At 41.1% G+C, this 27,282-nt stretch overlaps 1 protein-coding gene across 3 annotated transcripts in view; it reads right to left on the minus strand.

The window, feature by feature from the left end:
• lpp (LIM domain containing preferred translocation partner in lipoma) overlaps positions 1–27,282 on the minus strand; it is a 147,047-nt gene that overhangs the window by 8,461 nt on the left and 111,304 nt on the right. For 2 of the 3 annotated variants that reach the window (XM_068318489.1, XM_068318490.1), the window contains 2 exons: positions 18,063–18,232; positions 354–532 (listed from right to left, as the gene is read on the minus strand). In XM_068318489.1, coding sequence (XP_068174590.1) covers positions 354–532; positions 18,063–18,232 — 349 coding nt within the window. Of the gene's footprint in view, positions 1–353; positions 533–15,763; positions 15,968–18,062; positions 18,233–27,282 lie in introns of those variants that run through there. The other variant, XM_068318491.1, reaches the window with a different exon arrangement.

A 27,282-nucleotide genomic window follows, 5' to 3' on the forward strand; every position in this document is an offset into this window, starting at 1 on the left:
AGAACAGTAAATTAAAGAAATGTGGAGCTATTTGAAGGTGACAACTACTCATTTAGATCCGCTTCAGTCTGCTGTGACTCCAGGGAGAAATATTTGACTATTCAGCTGCTAAATGCTCCATTGTGTTCACCAGCAGGATGTCTCATTTGACTGCAGTTTGGTACTGGACAGGTAGTTAAGGCTGTATGCCATTAAAAAACTAAATAAAGAAACGATAAACAAGATGGTGAGGCACACAGATTGTCTGGGTTTGTCACTGTAAGCACACCTAAAATGAAGACATTGGATGCATTGTTAACGCACACAAAAAAAAAGGACATTATTTAAATCTGGTTAAAGCACAAACTGCCTACTTGTGAAAGTCCTCGATGCAGTGGATGTGGTTGGAAGCATCCACGGTGAAAGGGATGCCGTCCAGGCTGCGGTGGCACACCACGCAGGTGAAGCAGTGAGGGTGGTAGGCTTTGCCTGTAGCCCGCAGGATCCGCTCCATGATGGGTTTGCTGCAGATGGTGCAGGTCTCAAGGGTGTTCTGCAGACACAAACACACAAAACAACAGACACCCACGTCATTACACAACCAATCTGATGAACAATTATCTCTTGTTGTTCGCAAACAAATTTGAACCGGGATGACAGATTCAGCCAGGTTTTAAATGGATCTCTTGATCTCCTCCTGCTCGTGTTCTTCGGGGTTCTTGGCTTCTGCTTGTGCAACAAATAAATTCCGAACCTTGAGCTCGTCTGTCCTCAGATGCCTCTGACGCTGAAGGAATCTGATTAGCGCTCCTCCTGATACACAAACACAGTCATTTTTCAGCCGCCTTCATCTACTCTCCATCCTCCCATATGCAAAAGTGTTAGCAGTAAATATTTCCACTTTGTGATGACTGCAGGTTTTCTGCAGCCAGGCGACTCAGCAAGCGGCCCGAGGGGGGGGGGCGGACGCGGCAGCCGCTTGCCTCTGACTTATCTGTGGCATCTCTCTTCTTAATATCAGCCAGGATATGCCATTTGTTATTTCAATATTTCATGAATAATGACTGACTCTCCACACAGCAATGCAATTATAGGGGAGGGATATATCATGTGAGGGTAAGGTGATCAATGTGCGACCTGATGTGACAGTGTGTGAGCTGATGGGCCCGGCTGCTGCTGCTGCTTCTCATTCAGCCCTTTTTTTCCTGGATCTCTGTGTCTCTGTTCTCCCCTTTTTTACGCTTGGCTGGGCTAATGAGTTCACGGTTCAGTCGTTCCCATTGGCTCCCGCTGTAGTAACAAGCTGCCTCAGTGTTTTCAAACACAGCTCGAGGTGTGTAGCAACACTGCGCTGCGTCATCGGCTGCCTCCCAGACACACTGCTAGGCCGGGCCGTTTAAAAAGGACACTTCTGTGACCGTTCAGCCGAGGTAAACTCGCGACCATCCCCGTGTCCAGCTGTGGAGCACACGCCTTGACATTCAGAGTCTATATGCTAATGAGCAAAGAAGCCTCACGGGATGAGGTTCCGCTGAGGCTGGGATGTAAAAATGTTCCTGACATGATTCTCCGAGCTGCCTGACTTCTGCTTGTCAGGCCTCCTCATAACGCGGTCATGTGTCACTGGAGGGTAAGAGGGCATGAGATGAGAGCTGCTGAAGGATGACTCAAGGCTGGGAAGAGGTGGTTTGAAAAATGGCCATTTCTTCAAAACACTCCTGGAGAGGCTTGTTTTTTTTTTTTTCTCTCTCTCTTTTTTTCATGAAAAGCCGCGTATGCAGACGAGCTCTGCATTTTTATTTGTCTTTTCCTCCCTTCAAGATAGAAGAGAAATAAACAGATGTCCCAGGGCAACGTTTGTGTATAAACAATGTCCATATTGCAATCCTGTTCAATCCTGGAATGAAGCCTTTAATGAGCTCGCTGCGCTGGACCCTTGAGGTTTGATTCGCACACATGCACACACACATGCACGCACACACACACGCGCACACGCACGCACACACACACACACACACACACACACACACACACACACACACACACACACACACACACAGGGAGAGCGAGATAGAGGTACAAAAAGAGAGAGAGAGAATATATTTTCAACCTGAGAATCTGAGAAAGATACCAGGCCCAAACAGTAAAACCATCCCCAACTCTTACTCATCTGTCTGCATTTCCACTTACTTATTCTCATCTGCCCTTCATGTGGGAATACCTTGCCCTTGTTTAGCTTAACTAGAGCATATGATTTCACAGCACACAGTTCCTTCGGGCCATTGTAATGAGTACAGTACTCAAAAGACAAAATTTTCTCTCTTCCTCTCTGATGGTGAGATTCTATGACCTCAATTCTTTCATTCTACTCAGCCGCTGTTGTCTTTTTATTCTCTTGTTGACTCCTTTTATCTGGCATTAGGTAACATTTACCAGGCCGGTGACAGAAATGTGTGTTTGATGTCAAAACAAGCTTTGGTCTAGATTTTGGGTTCAACCTCCACAGATGGTTGAGTGCAATTCTGAAGAAATCACTCCTTGCCCTCGGTGTCCAGGTTCTTTGCAGTTTGCCACTAGAGGGCTGTATACGTCTGCAGATGTCCGGGTTTCACTTTTCCCCTGACAAAACATGACGTATTCAAGCATATGTATTCTTTTTTTCCTTCTCCCGCATACATTTCTCTAAGTGTTTGCCCAGAAGGCTAAACAAATGTCTAGGCAGATGAGGTAAAGTGAATTTAGGTCAGACAGCCTCTTGCTGAACTGAGGGGTGAGTGGAGTGTGTTAAAGACAATCGTGGCCCCCTCTCCTCATTGTAAGTCGTTTTCTTTTGCTCCAAAGTGCGATCACGGCCTCACACCAAACACACTGATGGCCACACAGTCCGGCTCAGCTTCCCACTGTTCCGCTAACAACGTTTGACACAGCTGTCCGATGAAATGAGGAGCGTGATGGCAAACAAAGCATGTAATGGGGAGCTGAGAGGTTTCATGCTCCGCTCTGGGCAAGAGACTTGGGCCTCAGTTTAACTCATTCCTAAAGTAAACCAGCTGCTAGTTTGTGACTTTAATGGATCAAATGACACTTAAGAGTTAAACAGGTACACGAACACTAAATGAACAAAATAGAGAAGCTATTCTTTAGTGCATTCTTTAAGCTTTGGTGTGTAAAAAGATTAGACACAGATCTAAACTTGAGTTATAATATAACCATCATCCTTTATCATCTATTATTATTATCACAATAGATTTAATGATATTTAAATACTGTACTGCTGCTACACTTTTTAAACTGTTTCACACACACACGGGTCAAGTAATCATACCCAGTGATTAGAATGAATGCAGCTGGTTTATACTTTTCCATGTGAAATTAAGCTGGCGGTAAAACACATTTTTTACAGTTTCAAGATGAAAACAGTAAATCGTTGGAAATCTGCTGCGATGCGCCGTAAAGTTTAAGCTGTTCACCGTCTCCTCTGAACATTTCAACACATTTTTACACCCATCTACACATTTTTTTTTTTTTCATGTGGCCACGTCAGGTCGACAGGAGCCACGATTTCAATGAGACTGCATGTGATTTATGACCCAACATGCTGGACTCAAACTGGGCCAGATTTACTGACGGTGTGATGCTGTGTGTGTGTGTGTGTGTGTGTGTGTGTGTGTGTGTGTGTGTGTGTGTGTGTGTGTGTGTGTGTGTGTGTGTGTCCAGACTTTCGCTGAATGCAGCGGTCAGTGCCAGGCCATGCTGTGTGAGTTAGCTGCACCATACTGGGACAAGAGTCAGTTTGAAAGACGGGTCTGAGCGTGCTGGCGCACTGAATAAGACTTGATTTTGAACTATGAGTCAAATCACAAACCCTCGTCCTTCCTGAGGGAAAATATCTTCTGATTTAATGTAGCTCGACATACAGCCTCTCTCACTTTCACTGCCTGATGTCGTCCAATCAAACAGGACTAAGACACATTAGCTAAAGAGAATACATCTGCATGTGAAATGCTTTGAAATTAGAGAAGCAAGAAATGGGAAATAATAAGTTTAAGGAACTGTGAGTCATAGTGAGGTGAAGCTATAGAGACTGTGAGAAACTCAGCATTGGTCAACAAACATAAAGCAGCGTAATCCAACACCACAAACTACGGCTTTAGGGAAGCAGAAACATGGAACTGTCTGTTATACAGCTGCCAGAGTTTTAATGATTGTTTGTCCAGAGCACATGTCAGGATGATCAAGACGCTACAAAACCATGAGGTCCTCAAGGCGCAGGGTAGTTTCTGAGTGGTCTGAGGTATTCTCCCCACCTTCATAAGACTCAGCTGTAGCAACAAGCCCATTTCAGCACTACCTGGTGAGCAAATGTAAAATAAATGTGGCAAGCGTCAAGAGTAACCTGAAGACTTTATTTAAATGGACTTTTTGGTAAGTTTTATTATATACATGTGATTGTTTGGTACAGATGAAACAGATATATCCAAAGATGTGATACTTAAGAAACACTATCTCAGATTGTAGTATTCTCATGACTAGTATATGAAACAATGTTAAACAATTAAAACAAAGCAGCTGACCACCAAACAGACACTTTAAGAACCATCTAGCCCATCAGTAAAGATACCTTAGATACACTAAAGACACCTCACTGGAGTGTTCCTGTTTTCTTGCTTCCATCTCTTCATCAAGCCATTCTCACTTAATGTACGAAAATTTCTTTAAAAGATCGTGTCTAAAAAGCTCCCAGCAGTACTCAGTTTAGAGTGCATTTTGGCGCTGTCAAGAAGAGGAATGAATGTTACCTAAGTCACAGCTGACTTGGCACCAACCTCTGTTCATGCATATTTAAAAAAGCAGAACTGTCCCGATGCCAATGTTTCTGATTGTGGATCCACAAAACACAATCAGCAACACGTTTAGTGTAGAGAGAATCTTCAAGTTATTTAAAATAAAGCGAGACAGGGTTGGTGTAGTCAGGGTTAAAAGAAATAAACTTGGTTTGCACCTTCTGTCACTAAATCACGGAGGTCTTGTCCTTTTAAAAATGCTAGAACTCTGCTCTGGTTCAGTTGGATGTCCTTTAAATCTCCACACACTTCAATTGGATTATGGGAGAATCACCTTTCCTGATCTGCGGCCACGGAGGAGAGAGGTCTGTGTGTAACTGTGGGTGTGTTTATGTGGAGTTTCCTTACAGCTGGTGCGGTTCAGTGATCATCTCCTATCCCCTTCCATGAAGGTTAACAAGTTAGCAGCCCCCTTTCATGTGTCCCCCCCTCAGGTCCAACCCGATCTGGTCTCTGGTCCTTAAAGTTAACTTTGATTTTTACATATCAGTGACTGCTCTCCAGTGATGCTCCTCGGTATCCTGGTTCTGTCCGTCTGTCAGAGCAGTTCTGAAGCACCGGGGCAACAGTGCAGGCATATGAAGGTATATTAACACGACTTGACTCCTTTACAAAATCCTGTCATTCATCTGTGTGTTATGTAAATCACCCACTCATATCCTCTGTGCTGCTTGGATGCAGATGACTGAGGTGTGTGTGTGTGTGTGTGTGTGTGTGTGTGTGTGTGTGTGTGTGTGTGTGTGTGTGTGTGTGTGTGTGTGTGTGTGTGTGTGTGTGTGTGTGAGTGTGTGTGTGTTGATGTGCGTTTGTGTGGGAGTGAGCTTGTCACGCAGTGGAAAGTGATTCTTCTAATGGTTAGGTTAACTCAGAGGATCAGTGACCTTAAAATTATCGTGTGAGTTTGTAACACTCTGTGTGTGTGTGTGTGTGTGTGCCAGTCAGACGGGAGGTTTGGGTGTCTCTGACCTGAAACGGCCGTGCTTCCTCTAACCTGCTACGCTCAGCTCAGTCTGTCTGTCAGCGCAATAAATTCTCACTGGGTTATGGATGACCAGGGCGTGTAGGAATCGGTTGGCATCCTGCCAGAGCCTCCTATCATGATTTGTTTCCCCCCTCTTTGAATTTATATCTCTGCCTAAAAGCTTTACGAGCAACCTCAGCCCTGTGATACTTTTCATCAGCACTAGCTTCGCCTGCGCCGGGCTCACGTTGTTGACTGGAGAACATGACTTTTGACCAAGTATGAAGAACTGTACACGTCAGAAGAAATTTAAATATTCATGCTTTCTATTACACTCAGCAGAGCAGCTTTATGTCTTCACCATGTGACAACATCGGGCTGTGGCCGACGTGAAGGGACGGGGCAGAGACACTGGCAGGATGATGCCAGCTCAGGCCTTTCTTTCTAGAATAATAGGTGGCACTTGGGGTCTGATGGCTCTCTCACGCTCAGGCGAAGTGGCCGCCCACTCCCCCCATCTGCCTCTATGCCTTAAATTCAGCTCCGCAGCAGAATGTGACCCCTCTGGACTCTGGGCAATGTCTCCTGCTCTGGTTACAGAGAGAAACTGACAAAGACCCCGGCAGTAGTTCTCTCATGCCATCCGTTGGAGTGACATTGTGGTGGGTCAGCATTGGGTAGAAGATATTTTTTCTCCTGCTCACTGCTGGATGGAGGAAATGTGCAAAGACAAAGACCATGAGGAAGGATTAGAAGGGCCGGTGTTTGCAATTACTCGCTCCTCTCTTGTCCAAACAGTGCACTCTAATAATAACACCCGTGTTTTCATTTACTTATTTGCGATGCATAAGACAGCTGGATTTCCTGCAGTGCATAGAGTAACAAGAAATAATGACCTGCTTGAGTGTAGTGGGCTCAAACTCACTATACAGCACAATTACACACACATATATAATTGTCTTGGCAAGTCTGGAGACATACTAAGATGTGAAATCCTATTCATGCAAGTGGTATCTAATTGGCTCACTCCTTTGAGGAATTAGACCGAGTTAATCACGTCTGAATATACAGAACTCAATTAGAACTCTGCAAGCTAATGCAGACTGCCATGAATATTTGATGACGGAGTCAGAAGAAAGCCAAACCATTCTGTTCGTGAGCGAACCTCCGCCGACTACGGCTGGTGTTTACCTTCCATCAGCTCGTGCAGCGACACTCCCTGCACGAGCTGCAGACGAGCAGATCAACAGACGGTGATCTGCGACGCCAAAGCGACAAGCGTAAGGGGCCCCGAATGCATCACACCACCTCTGGATGTGCCTACCTGGATACTGCTACAGAGAAGTGAGGTGTGTGACTGGTTTGCAGTCATTTCATAGCAGCCTTGTATTACTGTCAGCATGACAAAGTTTCTGTTTGTGTTGTTTGTCTCAGTGTGAGAGGATATGAGGGGAGAGATCAGACCGATGGATGGATCGCACCCCCTCTCTCAATGACAACGGGGGCTCTGGGGAAGTTCTTGGGGATATCCCGATATTAGGTAGGAGATTAGTTTAGCATGATGGTGGAGGACATCCATCACCGGGAGCACCAATACAGATGGCACCACGCCTGTCCCCTCTGGGGGCTGTGCTTGAAAACTTCCCTTTGCCACATAGATTTTATCAGTATGGTGTGTTTGAACTCACTATTAAAATTCAGTAAAAGACAACTACTGCGGTGGTTCCTAACTGTCTCTGTCTGACGTACCCCCATATTACAATGTTTTTTTCTGTTTACCTATACATTAAGTTGCTCTATACACTTCCTCCACATAACCCCTGGGGTATAACTCTTGTTGGCTGGTGGGGAATCACTAAGCAAAGGTTAGTTTTTCAGCCGTGGAATAGTTACAGTGCTGAAATTCTGATATAAAGAATTCACACATCCAACACCTAAACACGACCTTAATAAGTGATTACTTCATATACGGTATTAATTAATGTTTTTCAGTTAAAATAGCAGCTTGTTGTAGAGTTGTAGGGTGAAAATTTAGAAAATATTATTGAGTATTACATGCTTTGTATTGATTAGTGTGATGGCACGTTGGAGGAAGTGAGGACTGTACTTTTCATTACTTTTCCAATATTTGAGTAAAACCTCTTGATTTTTTAAAATTACATAGATATAGATTCAAAATATCTCAATACATCAAGAATACAAATACTAAAGGTCAGGAGAAGAATGTATTTGGAAACACAAGGTTTTCTTGGTCCAATATCCAAAAATGTGTACAATTTATTTTTTTAAAATGTAACTTCTTGCTTTTAAATTTTGGATTTCTTTTCAATGTGCAAACGTGCCCCCACAAAAAAAATAAACCGAAAAAATTATTTTCAAGAATTTCTTCCTCAATGAAGGAATCTGCTCAACAAATGAAGTGAGCCAATACAACTTTAAAACCGTAAAAACATGTATCATGAATAGACGACCAGTGAGAATGACATCTTTCCAAGACAGACAAACCAGAGAGAAAACTCATGTTTCCTGGTGACTGGCAGGTCAGGGCTGCTGTCTACACGTTTTCCTTTACAATAAAAGAATGGAAAATCCTTTGGAGAGTGTAGCCAATAAGACCCATTTATTTTAAATAACAGAGCCATAGTACAACACCAGATAATGAATGTAATTACACTGAAGCAACTTTGGCGTCCGTGACCTTGATGGTCGCTGAAACTCAGTCAAAAGAAGCGGAAATAGATTGAGCTTTTTTTTCAGGTTTTTGTGTGGGCAAATCCCTATCTCTTTATTACTGCTCTTTCAATATGAAGCGCTGCTCCTGATGTGACCTTGTGTTTCTTACATCAGTCTCGTTACAGTACACTTAAACCGGCTGCACTTTAGATGATCTATATTCATAGGAAGTTGTAGCATACACAGGAAAATAGGAATGCGATGTGTCTCAAACAAGGAACTGAGCTTACCATTCACTGGTGTCAGTTTAACATACTGAATGGTTCTGTTTACCAGCACATAACCTAAAGCAAAGCACAGCGAAGTGTCTTTTTAAAGTAAATTACCTAAGAAACAAATAGGATTGGCGAAAAAAACTTGTGAAAGCAAATATGGACGATACAGAATGGATTTGTAAACAGTACATATGATATCTTGTATAGGTAATTAGCCTCTGTGACATTCCATCCCATGGCTGAACCTCCACACAGAACACAACGCTAGAAGATATTCTGTCTGCTCATGTAACCTTGTGGTTAAAGCAGACTTCCTCAGGTGACAGGACACATTACACTTCTTTTCACATCAAACAAACAATTTAAAATGAATGCAGCAAATTCATTCATGCTGCTAATTTTGAACATTTAGGTTTGAACTTTAAAGAAGATTTGATGACTGCTGGAGCAATATAAATTAATTTGCAATGCTGTTTTGAATGTGTAAAATGTCTTAACGCTTACATTTCCTTGTACGGTCTCATTTATATTAACACAGTAAGAACGCAACTATGAGACGACACATTCAAAGTGTATCCAGTTGGCTTTTCCAGTCGGATCTTTTGGTGTTTGCATATGCCGTTCAATATAAAGGGACAGTTTAGTTTAGCAGCTTCAACAGAAGAGCCCTGGCTAAACAAAATGTTATTCCAATAAACCAAATAATAGTTAATCAGCTACAAAGTCAGTAATAATTACAGCTACAAACGGGGGTGGGGTGGGGGCTATGTGAATACAACTGTTCATGCTACTAGTTTTCAACCAGAGCAGCACACTGTAGAATTTGCAGGGTGCAGCTTGTCGCCTGAAGCTCCTCATTCATCAGCCTGCTGTGGCAGCTAAGGACAGTTCCATTACCTTCTTGCAGAATTTTAATAAATGATCTTAGTCACTGCAAATACACTGAACTTCCTGTGATTACTTCACAATAAAAGCCAGCCTGTGTCTGACCAATGTAATGCTCAGAACCGAACACGAGTGCTATCGGTATTAGTAACACAGCTCTGACACATTAGACTGATTCAGGTTTTGTCAATGCAGAGGGTCGCGGTAGGAAGGGCATCTGGCATAAAAAACTTTGCCAAACAAATGTGCACGTTCATCTAAATAGAAGAAGGATAACAGGCTGTGGCGGCCCCTGAAGAAACAGACAAAAGAAAATTCTACAATAACATGATGATCTGAAGGATTATACTTGTAATGTTAACTACAGAGAGTAGCTATCACAAACACCAGGACCAAATAGCACATGTCTGAATGTAATCAGAACAACTGACTGTCCTCACATACAACAGGTATTGGCTTCTCAAACTCTACTTCATGTATTATGTCCCATATCCAGACACTCTGCAAACTGTGTCTGACAAACAAAATGAAGCATCAACATCCTGCACCTTCATGTGAATTAAATCTAACAAAGGTTTAAAAATATGTGACTATCTGTTAAGTCCTGGTCTAAACCAAAAAACCCCAGTCCCTGGATTTTAAAAACGTCATCATACATTTAGTTACATAATTGGACCTCCAATTACAAGAAACCCAGTCAAGATTCCTTGCTGTTATGGAAAATTCGTAATATCATCCAACCCCAACGGGTTGTTCTCCTATTTGTGAATTTCAAGTTGCTCTGTGATTAATTTGTTCCAGTCTGCAGAAAACATGGAGTCAGCAATACTTGGAATCTGCTGGAAAATGTTTCACATGAGGGTTTTCTTGGAAAACACAAAGTGGTAATCAAATTCAAAACTACTATCTCTGGGTAACAATGATGGAAAGCCTGCTGGCTGGCGTTTGCCAACACACTCATACATGAAGTCTTATCATGTGTGCAAAATGGGGGGAGCTGTGGGATACCTCAGACAGAAAAAAAAAGCAACACAACATTGTTATGTTAACTAGATTATGAAACACTCCATGCAAAACAAGACACTAATTGAACATCTGTAGAGTTTATCACCATCGCTGTGCATTCAAAGAGGCAGCGAATGGTCCTCTGAGGAGACGGGCTAGGGAGGTGCTGAGAACAGAGGGTAAACGCCGCGCTGCACATTTGTGGGATGGTTGTGTGACTGAGGCTGGTTTGTCAGAGAGATAGCAGCAGGTAAAATCAGAGAATAGACCCATGATGATAACAGGAACTAATAAATAAAAGGAATGGAATGATTTCTAGACCACTGTTTTTGCCGCGTGATATTGTCAGGTGTGCCGCGGGAAATTATTCAATTTGAGTGTCTGTGCGGTCCAGCGCCTGGCAGATTAACTATGTAGTACTCTTACATACCAGTAAGCGGCAGCAGCAGTGGGTAGCTACCGTATTGGCCCAAATATAAGACGACCCCCACTTTTTCAGTCTTATTTCAATGCAAAAAACACCGTCTTATATTCGGGCCAATACGGTAATTACCTTCTGCTTGGAGACAAGCGAATTAGTGATGCATGGATGCAGCGATAGGTGGACAGCAGGACGACGGTGAAAGTGATGGAAAGTTTTTGAAAAGGAAAAATGCTGACTCTGAACTGGACCCTGGACAAAGTCCGGACCCAGATGAAGGCCCTAGTTTGAGTGGAGGTAAAAAGAAAGCAAAGACGTCCAGCAAAGTTTCTTGTGCGAGGCAATATAATGAAAGCTATCTTTCATTTGGATTTACGTTTACCGGAGACGCAACGGCACCGACTCCGTTGTGCTTGGTCTCTGGTGAAAAGCTCTCCAACAGTGCTATGGTCCCAAGTAAGCTTAAACGCCATCTCCAAACGAAACACCCGTCACTTAAAAACAAAGATGTGGAGTATTTTGTTCGCCTGCGTGAACACACAGACAAAAAAGCAACTTTCATGAGAAAAGCGGCAAAGGTAAACAAGAAAGCCCTTAAAGTCAGCTACGATGTTGCTGAACTTATGGCTAAATTAAAAAGTCCCACACAGTGGCAGAGAAATTAATACTTCCCGCCTGCAAAGCCATTGTAAGTGCGATGCTCGGACCCGAAGCGGCTAAAGAAAGAGCCAAAGTCCCTCTCTGAGATAACACAATTTCCAGACGTATTGATGAGATGTCTGCAGACATCGAAAGTGTGGTTTTGGACAAGATCCTCATCAGTAATAAATTTGCGTTGCAACTTGATGAGTCTACTGATATAAGTGGGCATGCTCAACTCTTGGCCAATGTGCGTTTTGTAGATGGAGACACAATCAGAGAAAACTTTCTATTTTGCAAGGCTTTGCCAGGAAAAGCAACAGGAGAGGAAATTTTTCGGGTCACATCAGAATATCTGGAAAAAGGAGGACTTGAGTGGGGAAACTGCACGAGTGTCTGCACTGATGGAGCTGCAGCCATGGTCGGGCGCACCAAAGGCTTTGTAAGCAGTGTGAAGGAAAAAAACCCAGATGTGATCATTACGCACTGTTTTTTACACCGCAAAGCCCTCGTAGCCAAGACTTTACCAGCAGACCTCTCTCCTGTGTTGGATGATGTTGTGAGCATGGTTAACTTCGTACAGTCACGACCAGTGAAAAGTCGCATATTTGCAGCTTTGTGTGAGAAAATGGGAGAGGAGCATAAAGCCTTGCTGTTTCATACGGAGGTCCGATGGTTGTCGCGCGGCAAGGTGCTGGCCTGTGTGTATGAACTGCGAGAGGAACTAAAAGTGTTTCGGACAAATGAGGAGTACAATTACGCAAAGCTGCTTGCAAGTGATGAGTGGTATGCAAGGCTGGCATACCTGGCAGATATTTTTCATCATCTGAATGAACTGAACACACAAATGCAAGGCCGAAAAGAAAACCTGCTTACAAGTACAAATAAAATCAATGGATTCCGTTCAGAGGTGCACCTTTGGCAGCAACATGCGGAAAGTGGCAATCTTGAAATGTTCCCACTCACCAATACAGTATTTTCCGCACTATAAGGCGCACTGGACTATAAGGCGCACCCTCAATAATTTGTTTGTTCTATAATTTATTTCATATATGAGGTGCACCGGATTATAAGGCGCATACAATAAAAAAGAAATAAAATGTATTTGATAAACTGCAGCGGCTGTAGTTGAGCAATCCGTCCACTAGATAGAGCCGCGCTGCTCAGGCAGTCATGATTGCATTCATGACTTCCTGACTACCTTTGATTGGCTCCTATTGTCATGTCAATAAGCCATTCTGAGCCTCATCAAGGAAACCTGATCACTTGATCACTTTGCTATCTTAGAAAGAAGACAACACGCATATTAAAAAACCTGACATTAAAAACTGGTTAAATTCATTACGAGTGCAGTCAGTGCGAACAGAGCGGATTATTTCCTGATCTGAAGTTCGAAGCAGATATTTAAGCTCCGACGTTCGTCTTCGTTTATTAATTAAATATTGTTTCGATCGATCGGTAGTTCAGTCGGAGGTGAGGTCTGGAACTGACTTTAACAACGGTGTCACCACCGTGAATCTCACAGCACGTCGCTGCAGACAGAATACACAAGCCTGAATGCACCGCTTCACCGCCCCCCCAGAACTATCAACTACATTTGTACATTTGTAAACCTGTGTCTAGCAGTGACTGCTCTTGAAATTTCAGAAAAGGCTGGAAGTTCAGCTTTGAGGGTCTTTCATTCACCTTTATGCCAGTTTCTCCGTGTGTTTCCACAGACTAATAGAATGGACCGTCACTAGATTCCAGATGACAGCATAATGGTATTTTTAAGACCAATTAAGTTTAAAGTGGGTTATTTCGAACGCCAAATAGTTAGGAAATACTGAGATCAGTCAGTCAGTCAGACTTCATTAATAGAATTGTTGAAAGTTCCTTATGTTTCTCTACGTAATCACCGGTGCTCCTACAGTCTGCTCTACCGTCTGAGAGCAGCTCAGTCAGAGCCAGGACTTCGGTGACGCCCCTTGACTACCGTTGTTAGGGGGCGTGGGCCCGAGTGCCTTGTGAAGGTGCTCCTCTGGTGGCGGAGTGCGGCATGACTGGCGGCCAGACTGCCGGCTTTTTTTCAGCGATCATGTTTTTAACCAATATTAATATGAATATTAATCCATATATAAGACGCACCGGATTATTAGGCGCACTACGGGTTTATGAGAAAATTTTAGGCTTTTAGGTGCGCCTTATAGTGCGGAAAATATGGTAAATGGCAAGATGTTAACATTGCTGCACTGTGTGAGATAATTGTTAAACATTTGAAAACTCTTGAGGAGAAGATGTCATTTTATTTCTCTTCAGCCTCCACGGAGTGCCTTGACTGGGTTAGGGACTCATTCAGCTCAGCATCAGCTGTTGGAAAGGACATGACTTTACAGGAGCAAAAGGAACTAACTGAACTGAAAAAAGATCGTGGTTCCAAGCTAAGCTTTGCTGATCTACCTTTGGACAATTTTTGGTTGGCAGCTGCCAAGGAGTTCCCCATGCTGGCCAACAAAGCTATTTTGACATTGCTCCCATTTTCCACAACATACCTGAGTGAGGTGAGCTTTTCAAGCCTGACTGCTATAAAAACTAAAAACAGAGAAAGACTGAGAGCTGTGGAGGAAGAGCTTCGTTTGTGTATTTCATCGATTCCTGCCAGGATATCCGCTCTGTGTTCATCCAAACAGGCCCAGGTTTCACAATGAGTGAGAATAAATATAAAAGATTATAAAATACTTTTTTCTTTGTGTTTATTAGATTCCTATTCAAGACATTATACTGATTATGTGCCTCGATACACAACAGCAAACTAGTGTGATTACAGGTCAGGTACAGTCAGGTCAGGCCCTGCTGTTCTGACTTGTGGAGCTACAGTTGAGAAGGTGAGCTCAAGCTCCTCATTTAACTCCAGGAAAGAAAGAAAAAGAGTGTTTGTCCAACTATGTATTTAAGGTCAGTTAAAGTTGATATTTTAGGTCATATAATTCTCACTAACTTAACTTGTGAGAGCAGTTCAACGCTTTCAATCTAATTTTTATATACTCCTCAACCTCATGCAAGAGAGTTAATCATTTGCCCAAGCAATTGCGAAACAAGGAGTTGGAACGATTTGCTTCTCATACAATGTGACAGTTTGTAGAGGGAGCGCAGTATGACAGTATATTATCAAAAATTCACAGTGTGTCATTAATGTTCATTCGCTCCAAGAGATTCCTAGACTGACTGGCTTGGAGGCTATCTTGAAGTTTCCCTATTCCTCTCTGGGATATGACATTTCTCTTCAGAGACTCAGCTCTCACATTCATTCTTTAATCGTACAGAGGCGTATGACCCTGAGGATGGGAATAAAAGAATAAGAAATTACTTTCATTAAGAAATTCAGATTTCCACATCCTTTTGATCTTATGCCAGAAGAACATTTATGCTGATGAAATGCATAAATAAAGTTCTTAAATTATCCCGTTCCTCTTTCACGCATGTATCAGAGTTGGAGAACTTCCAGACAAGACAACTACAATCACGGTGAGTGCCTGTGAAAAAGGTTGAATTAAGAAATGGCCTGCCACTGATTTAAATGTCATGTAGTTCAACTTTGAAATTTTACTAGTAAGGTACATAACACACCATTTCCTGTAAGTGACATTAAGGATGGTGTTAATATATGCTGGTCAGAAGAATCAGCAACATCAGTCCTAATTCCTTGAGTAAAAGTAGAATTATTCAAAGGTGTATGTCAGAATCTTTTTTTAAACTGCTTTAGTCATCAATATGCTTCTCGTCATTTACTAACAAACACAAGTTATCATCGCAAGTTATCAACGTCTTTGGTTTGTTTTAATGTTAAAAGCTAGCGTGAAGGAAGAGGGAACCAGGTCTGCACACATAGCATGCTGGGGTCAGTTTGTGACGGAAAAACTGATGATCGAGGAATCCTACACGGAACTCCGCCTTCAGCATTTACAGTGCTTCCACACACTTCAGCTGGGAACGGGACCGCTGGGTTCTCTGCAGGTTTTGGGTAGCAGGGAGATGGATGAAATTGTGTGTTTTCACTTTTCCAAAACCAGCGCAAGTTTTACCTCAAAAGCTTTTATTTGGGAATATACAGTATGTTGTAAATTAATTTCCTCTGGTCTCGTAGCTGCAAGTTAAGGCTGTTCAGCATTTCTGTCACGTCTGTTAAAAATGCAAGGTGCCATTTTCCATTCTTTATCGATCAGTTCTGGATTTTTCTGGTCCTCTTCAGGGGGTCGTGCCACATGTGGAGGTGGGCCACATCCAGCCCACGGGAGTTTTGGGACCACTGAAGGGTCAGAAAACCATAAAGAATTCATTGATTTAGCATGGCACACTATTATTTTGCTATAGGAGTAAAATTTGTTTTACAAATCTATGGCCCAGAACATGAGCTCAAATACTATTTTTCCACAATAAACACTTGACAAACTGTTTACTCACAATACAACCTGACTGTTCAGGGAGGCAGTCAGAATTTTACATTAGGTGTTTGTTTAGCAGAGGCAAATGTAGCCTCCACCTCCCAGACGGAGGTCTGGTGCACTCACTTTATTCTAAAGGCTCATTTATTCTCAATGTAAAGGAAGGAAATAAAGATGGACCAAGCCTTGTGTACATTTCCTTTCATCCTGTATGCAACCGGTACGTTACAAACCTTATTGACATGAAAGAGACGGACAAACGGAGCGATATGACCAGAAATAGTCGAGGGAAGTGTAATTACAGTTCATTCAAGGCGTGACAACTGTGTAATGGAAACTATGGAGAAGAAAAAAAAAAATCATCAAATGATTAAGTGATACATTGATGTTGATGTAAAGGACAAACAGGATGTATGCAGGCACTTATGGAAAGACGAATGTTTCCATTTACCGATATGGAGGGGGCATAAATGGCCTTAACCCCAGATGTTTTTGCTTTGATATTTCAGTTTTCAATCAACGGTAATCAACTCAGGTAACATCACGAATAGAAATAATTATTTTGTGTGGCTCTCCTTTAGTTCACTATTTTAAAACACTAAGTACAATCTTTTCTTTTTTTTTACAGTAATAGTTGTAATCATGAAGATGTGTAAATGAATGTGGAACACATTTGATGAAAATATTTATCTTAATGGCTGTACAAAATTAAAACCTATAAACTAACAATTTTTTAAATTGGGGTTAAAACAACAAAACAAACAAAAAGCAGAGCAATGGCTTACTGGATTATACAACTATTCCCCTTCGCTTCCAGGAATAAGCCACAAACCCACCCGTGACATTACTGACACTGTTTTAGTCATCGACTGGACTGTCGACAAAACCTGAATCATTTTCTAATGAAACTGAAAGAGTGAAGCACTTCTGCAAAATGATTTCCCTGTGGCAAGATAATGTGACAACACTTTGGAAAACACATTCTTTCAGGTGCGTTGCATAACAAAACAACGGGAAAACAGATGAGATTGTTGTAATAATACGGAATATTATTGGAATATTATTATTAATATTAATGATATTATTATTATTAATATTACGGAATACAAAAAATTAAACATATTGAATGCTTTCTGGGATATTTCCTTGTCAGACTGGTTAGCTTTTGTGCAGAAGGGTGTCTTAGAAGGGGAACAGATACAAAGAACGTTTTGCTTTCCCTAATCCATGACGAGACTTATTCATTATTTAACATGATTTTGATGCTACTTAAACATACAAAAAGTGCACTTAAATGATTTCAGGCTGTTTATCAGGATAGTTGCATCATATCATTAAATAATGCACACGTGAAAATATTACAACTCAACTATGATTACAGTCTTCTCAACTATTTATAGTCATTTATTTATTTTATTTTATATACTGGTTTGATCTCAGAAGGGAAATTAAGAAATTAAAATTAGTCATGACCAGAAGTTAAAGGTCTAGTTTCCAGAACTTCAACTGGTATCAAGTGAATCTAACAGTTGTCATTACACTAGTTTGTAATCGCTTTAAATTATGTTTGATTTTTTTTTCTGTTATCTTAATGAGTAAAATGGAGAGGACCACTTGCCTTTCAGTGACGTGGAAGAAGTGATGAACAATTGTTCTCCTGCTAGATGTGTCACCGGCCCTTTATATGTGGAGCTATGCTGATCTATATCAGAGCTGCTACCAATGTTTAGCTTGATATCAATATCAACAACAAGCAAAATAAATAATTTGAAGTACCTCAAACCATGAACCAAGAGGTGACAGTTAGCGTTGTTGAAATAAAATGCTGTGAGCTGAAAATAGATGAATTGAAAAAGTATATACATTCTAGCATACCAATGCAACCAGCAATTTCAAAACAAGACAACCTACATGATAACCAGAGCGAGATGGTGGGAGTTGAGACAGAAAGTTACTTACAATATAACAAGGCTCACAGTACGCCTTCTTCTCCACAGCAAAGAAAGGCTTGCCACGCAGCTTCGTGCTGCAGGTCATGCAGACGAAGCAGTCGACATGGAAGACCTGGTCCATGGCGGTGCAGCCGGTTCCCTCACCAACTACATTCTCTCCACAGCTGGCACAGCGCCCTGGGGAGAGGAAGAGGAGGGGAAGCTGAAAACACATTCATTGGAAATCCACACATATTTAAGGTCAGATAAAGTCCATCAGCAAACAGACACACTCAATGAAAGAGATTCACATGATTCAGTCATAAATTGGACGTCATTCTGGTCATGATAAATAGTTTACCCTTAAAGGAAGCATCCTTGAGTTTTTAGTGAATTCCTCACACCTTCAGGACACTTAGGTCTCAAAAGTAGCCACAAAAGAATGACAATTTGCTAAGAGACAGACATTTTTATGTCCTTCTTAAATCAATCTACCAATAATCAGTGATACGACTGCCAATGAAGGCTATGTTTCCATGACTTTACTATGTCTCTTATTTCTGAAGAGCTTTCAAGCTCAGATTCTCTCACAATGTTAAACTGACATGTTTCTTCAGTAGCCCAGGATGGACCACATGGTGACCCGAGGACGTTTCCTCAAACGTTTCTAGCAGTCGCCATAAAAAAACATCACTGTCAAATTGTTCCTTTGAGTCTGAAGCTTGGTAATTCTTTTTATTTGGCTTTGGTATCAATCTGAACAATAAACTGGAAACCGCAAGTGTCATAAACCTACCTGAGTTTTTTATCTACCCGGCATATCAGAAAATTTTAGAAAATGGCGGACGCTGAAGGAGATTTGTTTTTTTTTTACAGTATGAGAAAAATAGATATTTTTACACTTATTGTTTGAATATTACTTAGGTAACGAAATAAAGCCTAACTTTAATCACTGATTAACTTTCTGCTAATTAAAGAAGTTCTGTTCCGTCTGACAAGCTGGTGGTGCGACGCTGCCGCCCCGTTAAACTGTCGGATCAATAGGCTGAGCTGGAACCCGTGCTTCAATTCACCTTCTCCCAAAACATTTCAAGCTTTCTCTTTAACTCATTAATTCCTGATGTCAGAAGTGTCTAATCTTCAGTTCTATTTCAAACTCCGGATAAGAAAAGATTAAATGGGACAATTATGCGATATTAAAGAAACTATACACATCACCAAAATGTGACATGTGACATTTATTTAAAAAAAAAAATCAGGCTTTAAATGATAAAAAGAAAACTTTAGAAGTACAATCAAGTCTTTGTAACAGGGGCACAAATGGACTGATATTATTGCTCCAGAGAGAGCCTGATTGCATTTTGCAGGACATGGCATTTGGATATCTTTAATTGAGTGGAGATATCATTAATTGAGTTTAAGATGTCCTCGACTCAATGCTAGTTATCTTCAACCCAATTAATAACACTGTCAATTTAATTACTGGTATCTTACAATAAGAGGGTTTAAAAAGATATCTCGTAATGTTTTATTTTTTACACATCTGAGGACAGATGCAATCTCTCAAAGGAAGTATGATACAGTATATTTAATTAATTCAAGTTGAGTTGTATGGATCATTTTGGTTTTATTTTGTGCTTCATCTTAAGTCTGATTTGGCTGATGATTGACATTCTATGTTCTGAATGAAGCAGTTCAAGCATGTTACAGACAGCAGCGAGACTTTAACTGCTGCAGTATCTGATGTTCGGATTTTCACAGTTCCACTTCCTGCGTTCATATCAAATAATTTAAACAAAAAGTGTGTAAAGCTGAATCTGTTTCAGGTATCAGCAACTGTTGGAAGTTATTTGTTAGTTAGATCCGAAATCTGCCGGTCTGTGAGACTAATGATATTATAATCTTTCCAAATCCATTATCTTTGTCAGAAACTTGTTAAGATTGCGAAATTCTTTCTAAAACACCGACTTTATTTCAGTGGGTTACGTTGGGGACGAATTAAGAGACAAAGGAATGACAAATTGCTATTTGAAGTCACCGTTTTGAATTCATATCACAGCAGCATTTTGTACATTAATTTAGTGATTGCTGTCATGCTTGGCGACTCATAATGCAGACAAGTCTTCATAAAACCTGCTATCGGTTTCATCTGTTCCCACAGCTCTATCCACACCTCAATTATGGCTGCGTTACCTACTGTACAGGGAGGCAGATTAAACAAACTAGTGAAGGCACATCTCGGGGGGACATGTGGGTGTCAATGGAATCACAAGCAGGGTAATCACTTCAGAGAGCCAGAGGGAAGGAAAAAAAGGAGAGAGAGTGAGCGAGAGACAGCGACAGAGCATGCTGAGCCTGTTAGTGGCTTCAGATCACAGGCCATCTTCAGTGAGTGGATGAGAATGCCAAACATGTCCCACAGGGCTCCCACTTTAAATAGCGAGAAAGAAACCTCTCGGAAATCCTTTTCCTTTTGGCAGTCTGTGATCGGGAGGGCCCTCAGGAGCTTTTTGTGTGCGCCTGTGCATATAGTACACACACACACACACACACACACACACACACACACACACACACACACACACACACACACACACACACACACACACACACACACACACACACACACATCTCTTTGCACCAGACATGCCACACATGTAGACCAGTATACACAAACAGACGCATGTATAGTATTCTATATGCATTCCGCCAGACATGTCAGAAGCAGACATGACTTCACAGCTCTGAAGCTGTTTGAATCATATATAGTGTGTGTGTGTGTGTGCGTGTGTGTGTGTGTGTAAGTGTGTGTGTGTGTGTGTGTGTGTGTGTGTGTGTGTGTGTGTGTGTATGGCTGTCTACTGTACTATGTTAAAGCTCATGATTCATCTGGAAGGTTTAACACATCGGGGTTTTTTTATAAATGCAAATTAATTATTCATTTTTTTTATATTACATTAACTTGTGGCATACACTGTAAAGACACTGACAGAAGACATATCATGTTTGTTGAATTTCAAATCCCATTTTAAAAAGCCTTGGATAAAGGCAAAGTTGCGTGGACACATTTCCTCAATGAGCTGTCTTTCGGTTGAAATACAACATGTCTGAAGTATCATCATCATTTCTGCTGATGCTAGCAAAGATGCAAAGTCACCGTTTCTCAGACCAGACCAATCTATGTACATTAAACTACACTGGCAGAGTGGAGCTGGGCCAAAAGAGTGAAAAAACCTACCAGATGCAATCGTCAAATGGATCACCGTACACTGGATGCCCAATAACACCAGAGACCTGAAGGAAACTGTTGTCTTCAAAGTCACAAATTACACTTCAGTGAAAAGGCGGTGAAGGCGGAGCGGTCGGCACCAATGTTGGAGTGAGGCTTTGCTTTACAAACAATTTACTGCATACATTATAAATGTTTAAGTGGTGTTCTGCAACATATTATCTGACACCACTAGTATTCTGTCAATAAACATTTGAATGGTTTTATCTTTTGTCAAGTACCACAAATAAATAATTATTTCATTATATTTCCCAATTTCCCACAGTGGCAAAGGCTCATTCACTCATTCACTCTGAGGATAATTTGTTCACAGACAATTCACAAAAGCTGACTCTAATAATTGTTCCAGCAATAAAATGTCAGAAAGTAGCACACGTCCAACTTCCATAGATGCAAAGTGACGTAAAAATGTCTGTTTTAACCAGTATTTTTAAATATTTAAATGTCTTTTTAACATCTTATGGCTGACATCTTCTCACTTGAACCGAAAGCACTAAATACAGAGACCTTGTGTTCCATCAAATAAGATACAAGAACACATTTATCTCTAAAGTAGACTTCTATTATGCCATCTTTCATTGAGGGGTGCTGAAACAATTCAACAAAGGGAAAAATATGATGCCTTTGAGTGAGTCTGTAAGTTTTCTTCTCGAACACTCTTACTATCTGATAATAGAGCGGCATGTTTTACAATACTTGACATCAATAATTTCACACGTCTGCCTTGGAAATAAGCATTTTCAATTTCAGACACTACTTCAATTGACTTCTTGAATAATACAGGACAGCAATTGAAGCAACAGCATATTTACCCCTGTGGAGATGATCGCAAATACTTTCGAACTATTTCAGCTGGGCATAAAGGAATCATGAAAGACCTCACTGCTCCCCAGTGTCCTTTTGCACGGGGAATGGAACCAGAGTCTGAACATCAAAACTTCAAATAGTTCCTGTAGAACCAATGCAGTGGTGACGGGGCGGGAGGGGAGGGGTAGTTCATTTACACTTTACTCACTTTCTTTCCTTTCATTCTTCAGCCCTCAGAAGTGTCTCTTCTCTGTTACATCGAAAGTCAAAAGAAGGACTGAAGACAAAATCTTTTCTTATTTTCTTTTTTTAAAGAAGCACATTCCCTGTGAGCTATAGAGGTTTAGGATGGTTAGACAATTTAATTGGATAAAAGGAAAAGATTAAAGAGGCCCTGACTCTGTTACATAAATAATTGATTTCTAATGTATTTGTAGTGGCAGTGAGACACTGTTGTTTGGGAATGGGGGATGTTGAGTGGCAGAACGCTTCAGATTTCCCCCAGTCTTTGCCTTCTTTGGTTTTTTTTTCCACGCCGTGATATTGAAGCAGCATGAAAGGCAGAGAGGGAGCACACTTGCAGCTCAATTTGATCTTACATCGTCAGAAATCAAAGATTGTGCATATAAAGAAGGATCGCAACGAACTTTTTTTTGTGGGAGACCAAACTTTTCACACTATGTTACTAAAGAATACAATTCTGCTGGTGCAACCCTTGCAAACCCCAAAGGCGAAGCCAGGAACTGTAGCTTGTATCCAAAACTAATAAAAGAACCAAAAAATCCATTTTGGGACTTCAACTAAAGTTTTCCACTTGATTTAAAAAAATAAGGTAGTAAATACACCAACTACATTCAGCAACTGCATATCCTCAAGAAGTAACACCACCTAAGTAACATAATGTAAGGAGGGCATTAAATCAAAGAGACATGTGGTTGCAACTAATTACCTTACTGTATTTCACATGTTTAAGGCTGTTGATGTGTATACATTGTGTATTTTGTTGAAACAAAACACACAATGTTGTGATGAACTATTAACACTTAATTAAAAATTTAAACAATAGGTCAGTGAGTACTTAATGGAGAAAACAAGTCTGTCAGACACATTACGAGTGTAACTACTGGCTGTGACCGCCACGGGCCGTCATTTGTGCACTGTTTTATCTCCTCCCCCTCTAGGTTAATCTACTTTGTTGCTTCACATTGCCCTCTGTACAGCCTGACAATGTTTTGGTCCTTAGTTGCCTTAGGTTGACGAGACAAATAGCTGTCATCGCTGCATTTCAATCTCTGAATGCCTCTTTCCTAACCCTTGCCTTTAATCTCATTCCCAATGTCAGCAATAGCAATCTGTAGGACCGCTGCAGTGATGGCACAGGATGGAGGATAGGCGAGCCTGTGCCACTAAGCATTATCGCTCGGCCTGTCAGGGCCCGCGGAGGCAAAGCAAGGGAAACTCAGTGTAGGTTACATTTTTTAGAAGCAGGTTGGCAGTGGCGGCATGGAAGGGTGTCAGGGAGCGAGCAAGGCTGGCAACGGGGGTGAATGAGAGAGGAGAGAGACAGGCGGGAGCCGAGGGAACAGGTGAGTGCATGTAGAGCAGAGTGTATGGCAATAATATGAGTTCAAAGAGGGCTCCGTGTTTGTATGCTGTTCATCCGTGCGCACCCGTGTGCTTGTAACTATGTTTTGTGTGCATGAGCATGCGGACGTCTACTCATTCCTGAGGTCAAACGCTCACTCACAAATGAAATCTAGCAACGTGAGTGCCCGGAAGCCTCAGCTGGGCTCGCACGGCAGCTGATCTTGCAAGCCTCAGTGGAGCTGTCTCAACGAGGCAGGATAGCAAGCGTCGAGCCTGGGGGCTGGGGGGTGGACAGGGAGGGAGGGGGTTGGTCACCTCACGTGAACTGCTGCCAAAAAGCAGGCTTCTGTCGCTGGGAAAAGAAGCCTAATGCTGGCACACGGCATCCTCAGAGAAACTAGAAAGCAGCATTATGAGGTCAGTGCTGCAACGAAATAATGAGAGAAAAAAAAAAGGCAAGAGGACCCGTAAAATACTAAATGTTTCATGAAACATTCCCCATTGCTGAAAATAGTAACAAATATAATCAAGACTTGAAAACAGCACATGACTAATTAAAAGCAAGGTGCTGAAAAAAACATCTGCCGATAATAAAACAAACATTAATAGATGATTTGAATTTTTTTTTTCCAGAACATATTTGATTAGACAAAACCAAAGTCAAAGGGGCCTTGAAGTGGAATGTGTAGCTCAAATGTTTGTTTTTTTCTTACTAAAGCAATGACGGATCATCGGTGGCTATTGTGTTGTATAATGTAGTCTTTTTCAGTCATGCATTTGAATCCACTGTAGGTGGTATAGCTATGCAGGGTTTTTGACTAGTTGCCATGTCACCAGACTGTTTCATATGATGCTGCCCTCCCCCCTACCATGCCCCTGGGTGGTCCCTGACCTGCTTCTAGCAGCATGATGCTCTTCTGTCTGATTGAGATTGCTGCAACATACATATAGACATGAAGTACAACACAACACAACTAAGAGGCAACACTCAGCCTGTGATAGGAGGAAACCCTCTCTGAGTGATGGAGGGAACAGGCTCTTCAAGTTAAAGGCTCTATGAAGAGATTACTGTGTGGGAAAAAAAAAACAGGTAGGGTCAAACTCAAATTATTTTTAATTTTTTAAGCAGAAAAATGAAAACCCATTCTATTGCTCTTTACCTTGACCAGGGAGGTTATGTTTCAATATTGGTTTGTTTGTTTGTTTGTCAACAGGATGATACATTTTCCTGAAACTTGGAGGAAGTGTGTTGCACAGGTCAAAGAAGAACCAATTAAATTTTTGAGAGGACTGAAAAATAATTTCTCACTTTTGTTGACAGCAAATTGGTTTTGGACTCTGTCAGAGCAAGTGTCACATTTGTTAAAATCCAGAAGGTGGTAGTTAAGTTTACTGACACAACAAGACATTTATTTCAATATAGTAACTCCACATCACCATTAGTGTTGTTGCTTAATCATCACTCAGAAAAAGACTTTGAAGAGGTTTTGTGGTAGACCAGATAGAATAAACACCTAGTTAGTCAAACACCTGCTGCTCAAAGATGTGAATTGTAATAGTCCAAGCATTCTTCACAGCCTGCGATCTTCCAAGGGGATAGGTTGTTAAAACTAATTACATCTTAAAACTACATTTTTAAAGTATCTTTAAAAAGTCTATATTTATTCATAAAGCAGAAATGAAACTAAATAAAAGAAATGGAACTTGAGGCAGCAAGAATGTTGGGTTAGCATTAGCAGTAAGTAGCTGTATGAAGGAGAGCAAACACTGAAGATACAGATTACTTGGATTAAAAAGATTAACACTGGACTGCATGCATGTTATATAAGTAATAATGAGAACAACATATATAGAATACAAATGTACTGTATTGCCTGGCTATTACTGAAAAAATAAGAACTACAGTTAAAACTCTTACTTTTTAAAATCCATTATATGACAAGCACTTATAGCTGCACTGTATGCATGAAAAAGGTTGTAAATTTAAACGTATTATCATATTGCAGAAAGCCTTTGCTTTGTCTCTGTCTAGATGCCGTATGAATATAAAAAATTAAGTTGCTTTGACAGGAATACCTTCATACATTAGACAGAAACAGCTATCTGTATTGGGGGTGACGATTGGCCAAGGGCATTTGGAGACTGTGGAGGTGGAAGCTGGGTTGAGGTGGAGGTGTGTCTTTTTAAGGTTTTACTCTGACACACATTCCACTTGTTATGACATGCAGACACATCTAAAAGCAAACTCCTAAGAGGTTGCTGAGGGCGACCTCAGTAAAATGTTAATGAGCTCCACCAGAGTAACTTAGACAACGCACAGCACTGTCTAAACAGGAAGACTATTAATACATTAAGTTAGGATGCTGTGTAGAGTTGTAATGAAACAGAGGCACTCCACAAGAGCGCACTGTGTGAACATAAACTTTTTTTCTGACCTAATTACCTAAGCTGATCTGTTCTGACTCCTCTGCCCTGTACAATTACTGGAGCTACACCGCCATTTGTATCTCTTCCAAGATTCCTCATGAACATTTTATGTGAGGTGTCTTATAAATTATGAGTGCTCCTTCAGCTGACATTATGAGGAAAATTGGCAAAGCCTTTTCTTCTCTGGCTCTTATCATAAAACAAAGGCTAACTCAAACCAGGAGGAAAGGCTTTTCAAACAATTTGGCCTTTGCAGAGTTTAGAATGCCCAGATTAAATTCTCTTATTTCAACTGATCTCTAATATCTGACAATAACATTACAGAAACATTCGTGCCGCTGCTATAAATTGTTTCTGCAGAATCCGCTCAACAAATATTGATTGGATATTAAAATTCCCATCATCCTTAATTCTATACAGGGGAGTACTGAAAGTCTGGGATTGCATGAAAGAACTCTCGACTTGTCATTTTGGTATTAAAAGAAATACAAACAGATTTTGTGCAGCAGAATGAAGTACACTGTGTAAGTATCATCATCACTAATTGTAAATAATGCAAAGCATCTCATCCTTTCAATTATTCAGCTTTATGTCCTGGTTTTGGTTGACAGGAATGTAGTGATGACAAAATATTGTAAGTTCCTCTGATGCCAAGGCATCTGTACTGCAAGCTGAGTAGCTGTGTCTTATTAGATTTCCACAAACACAGTACACCTACGCACAACCTAAGTGGATTAAATATGACGGATGATGACATTTGAAGAAAAGGCTCTTTCCGATTACTCAAATCTAATCTGGAACTCTAAATCAGGACTAATCAGTTGTTTTTCAAAGAAGCTTCAATCGTAAGAGGAATTTCTGGCTTGCAAACTGGGTTTCTCACAAGAAAAGCTCTTCTTTTATGGTGCATCATTTTCAGGTTTTTTGCAGTTTGAGGGTTCCTGCATTTGAGAGCAGCTGCTTTGAATGTGTGCAAAAGACACGATTGGTTTACTTGCTGGACTTGTTGTAAAAAGGAATAATAACATTGTGTGTCTGCAGATGGAACTCAGATGAGCTGAATGCAAAGTTTCTTTGTGGAATCACAATGCCAGTGTTACATTAATTCAATTGAATTAACCCTGTCTGGACCGATGAA

This window comes from Antennarius striatus, chromosome 7 (assembly GCF_040054535.1).
Source record: "Antennarius striatus isolate MH-2024 chromosome 7, ASM4005453v1, whole genome shotgun sequence".
Lineage (NCBI taxonomy): Eukaryota > Metazoa > Chordata > Actinopteri > Lophiiformes > Antennariidae > Antennarius > Antennarius striatus.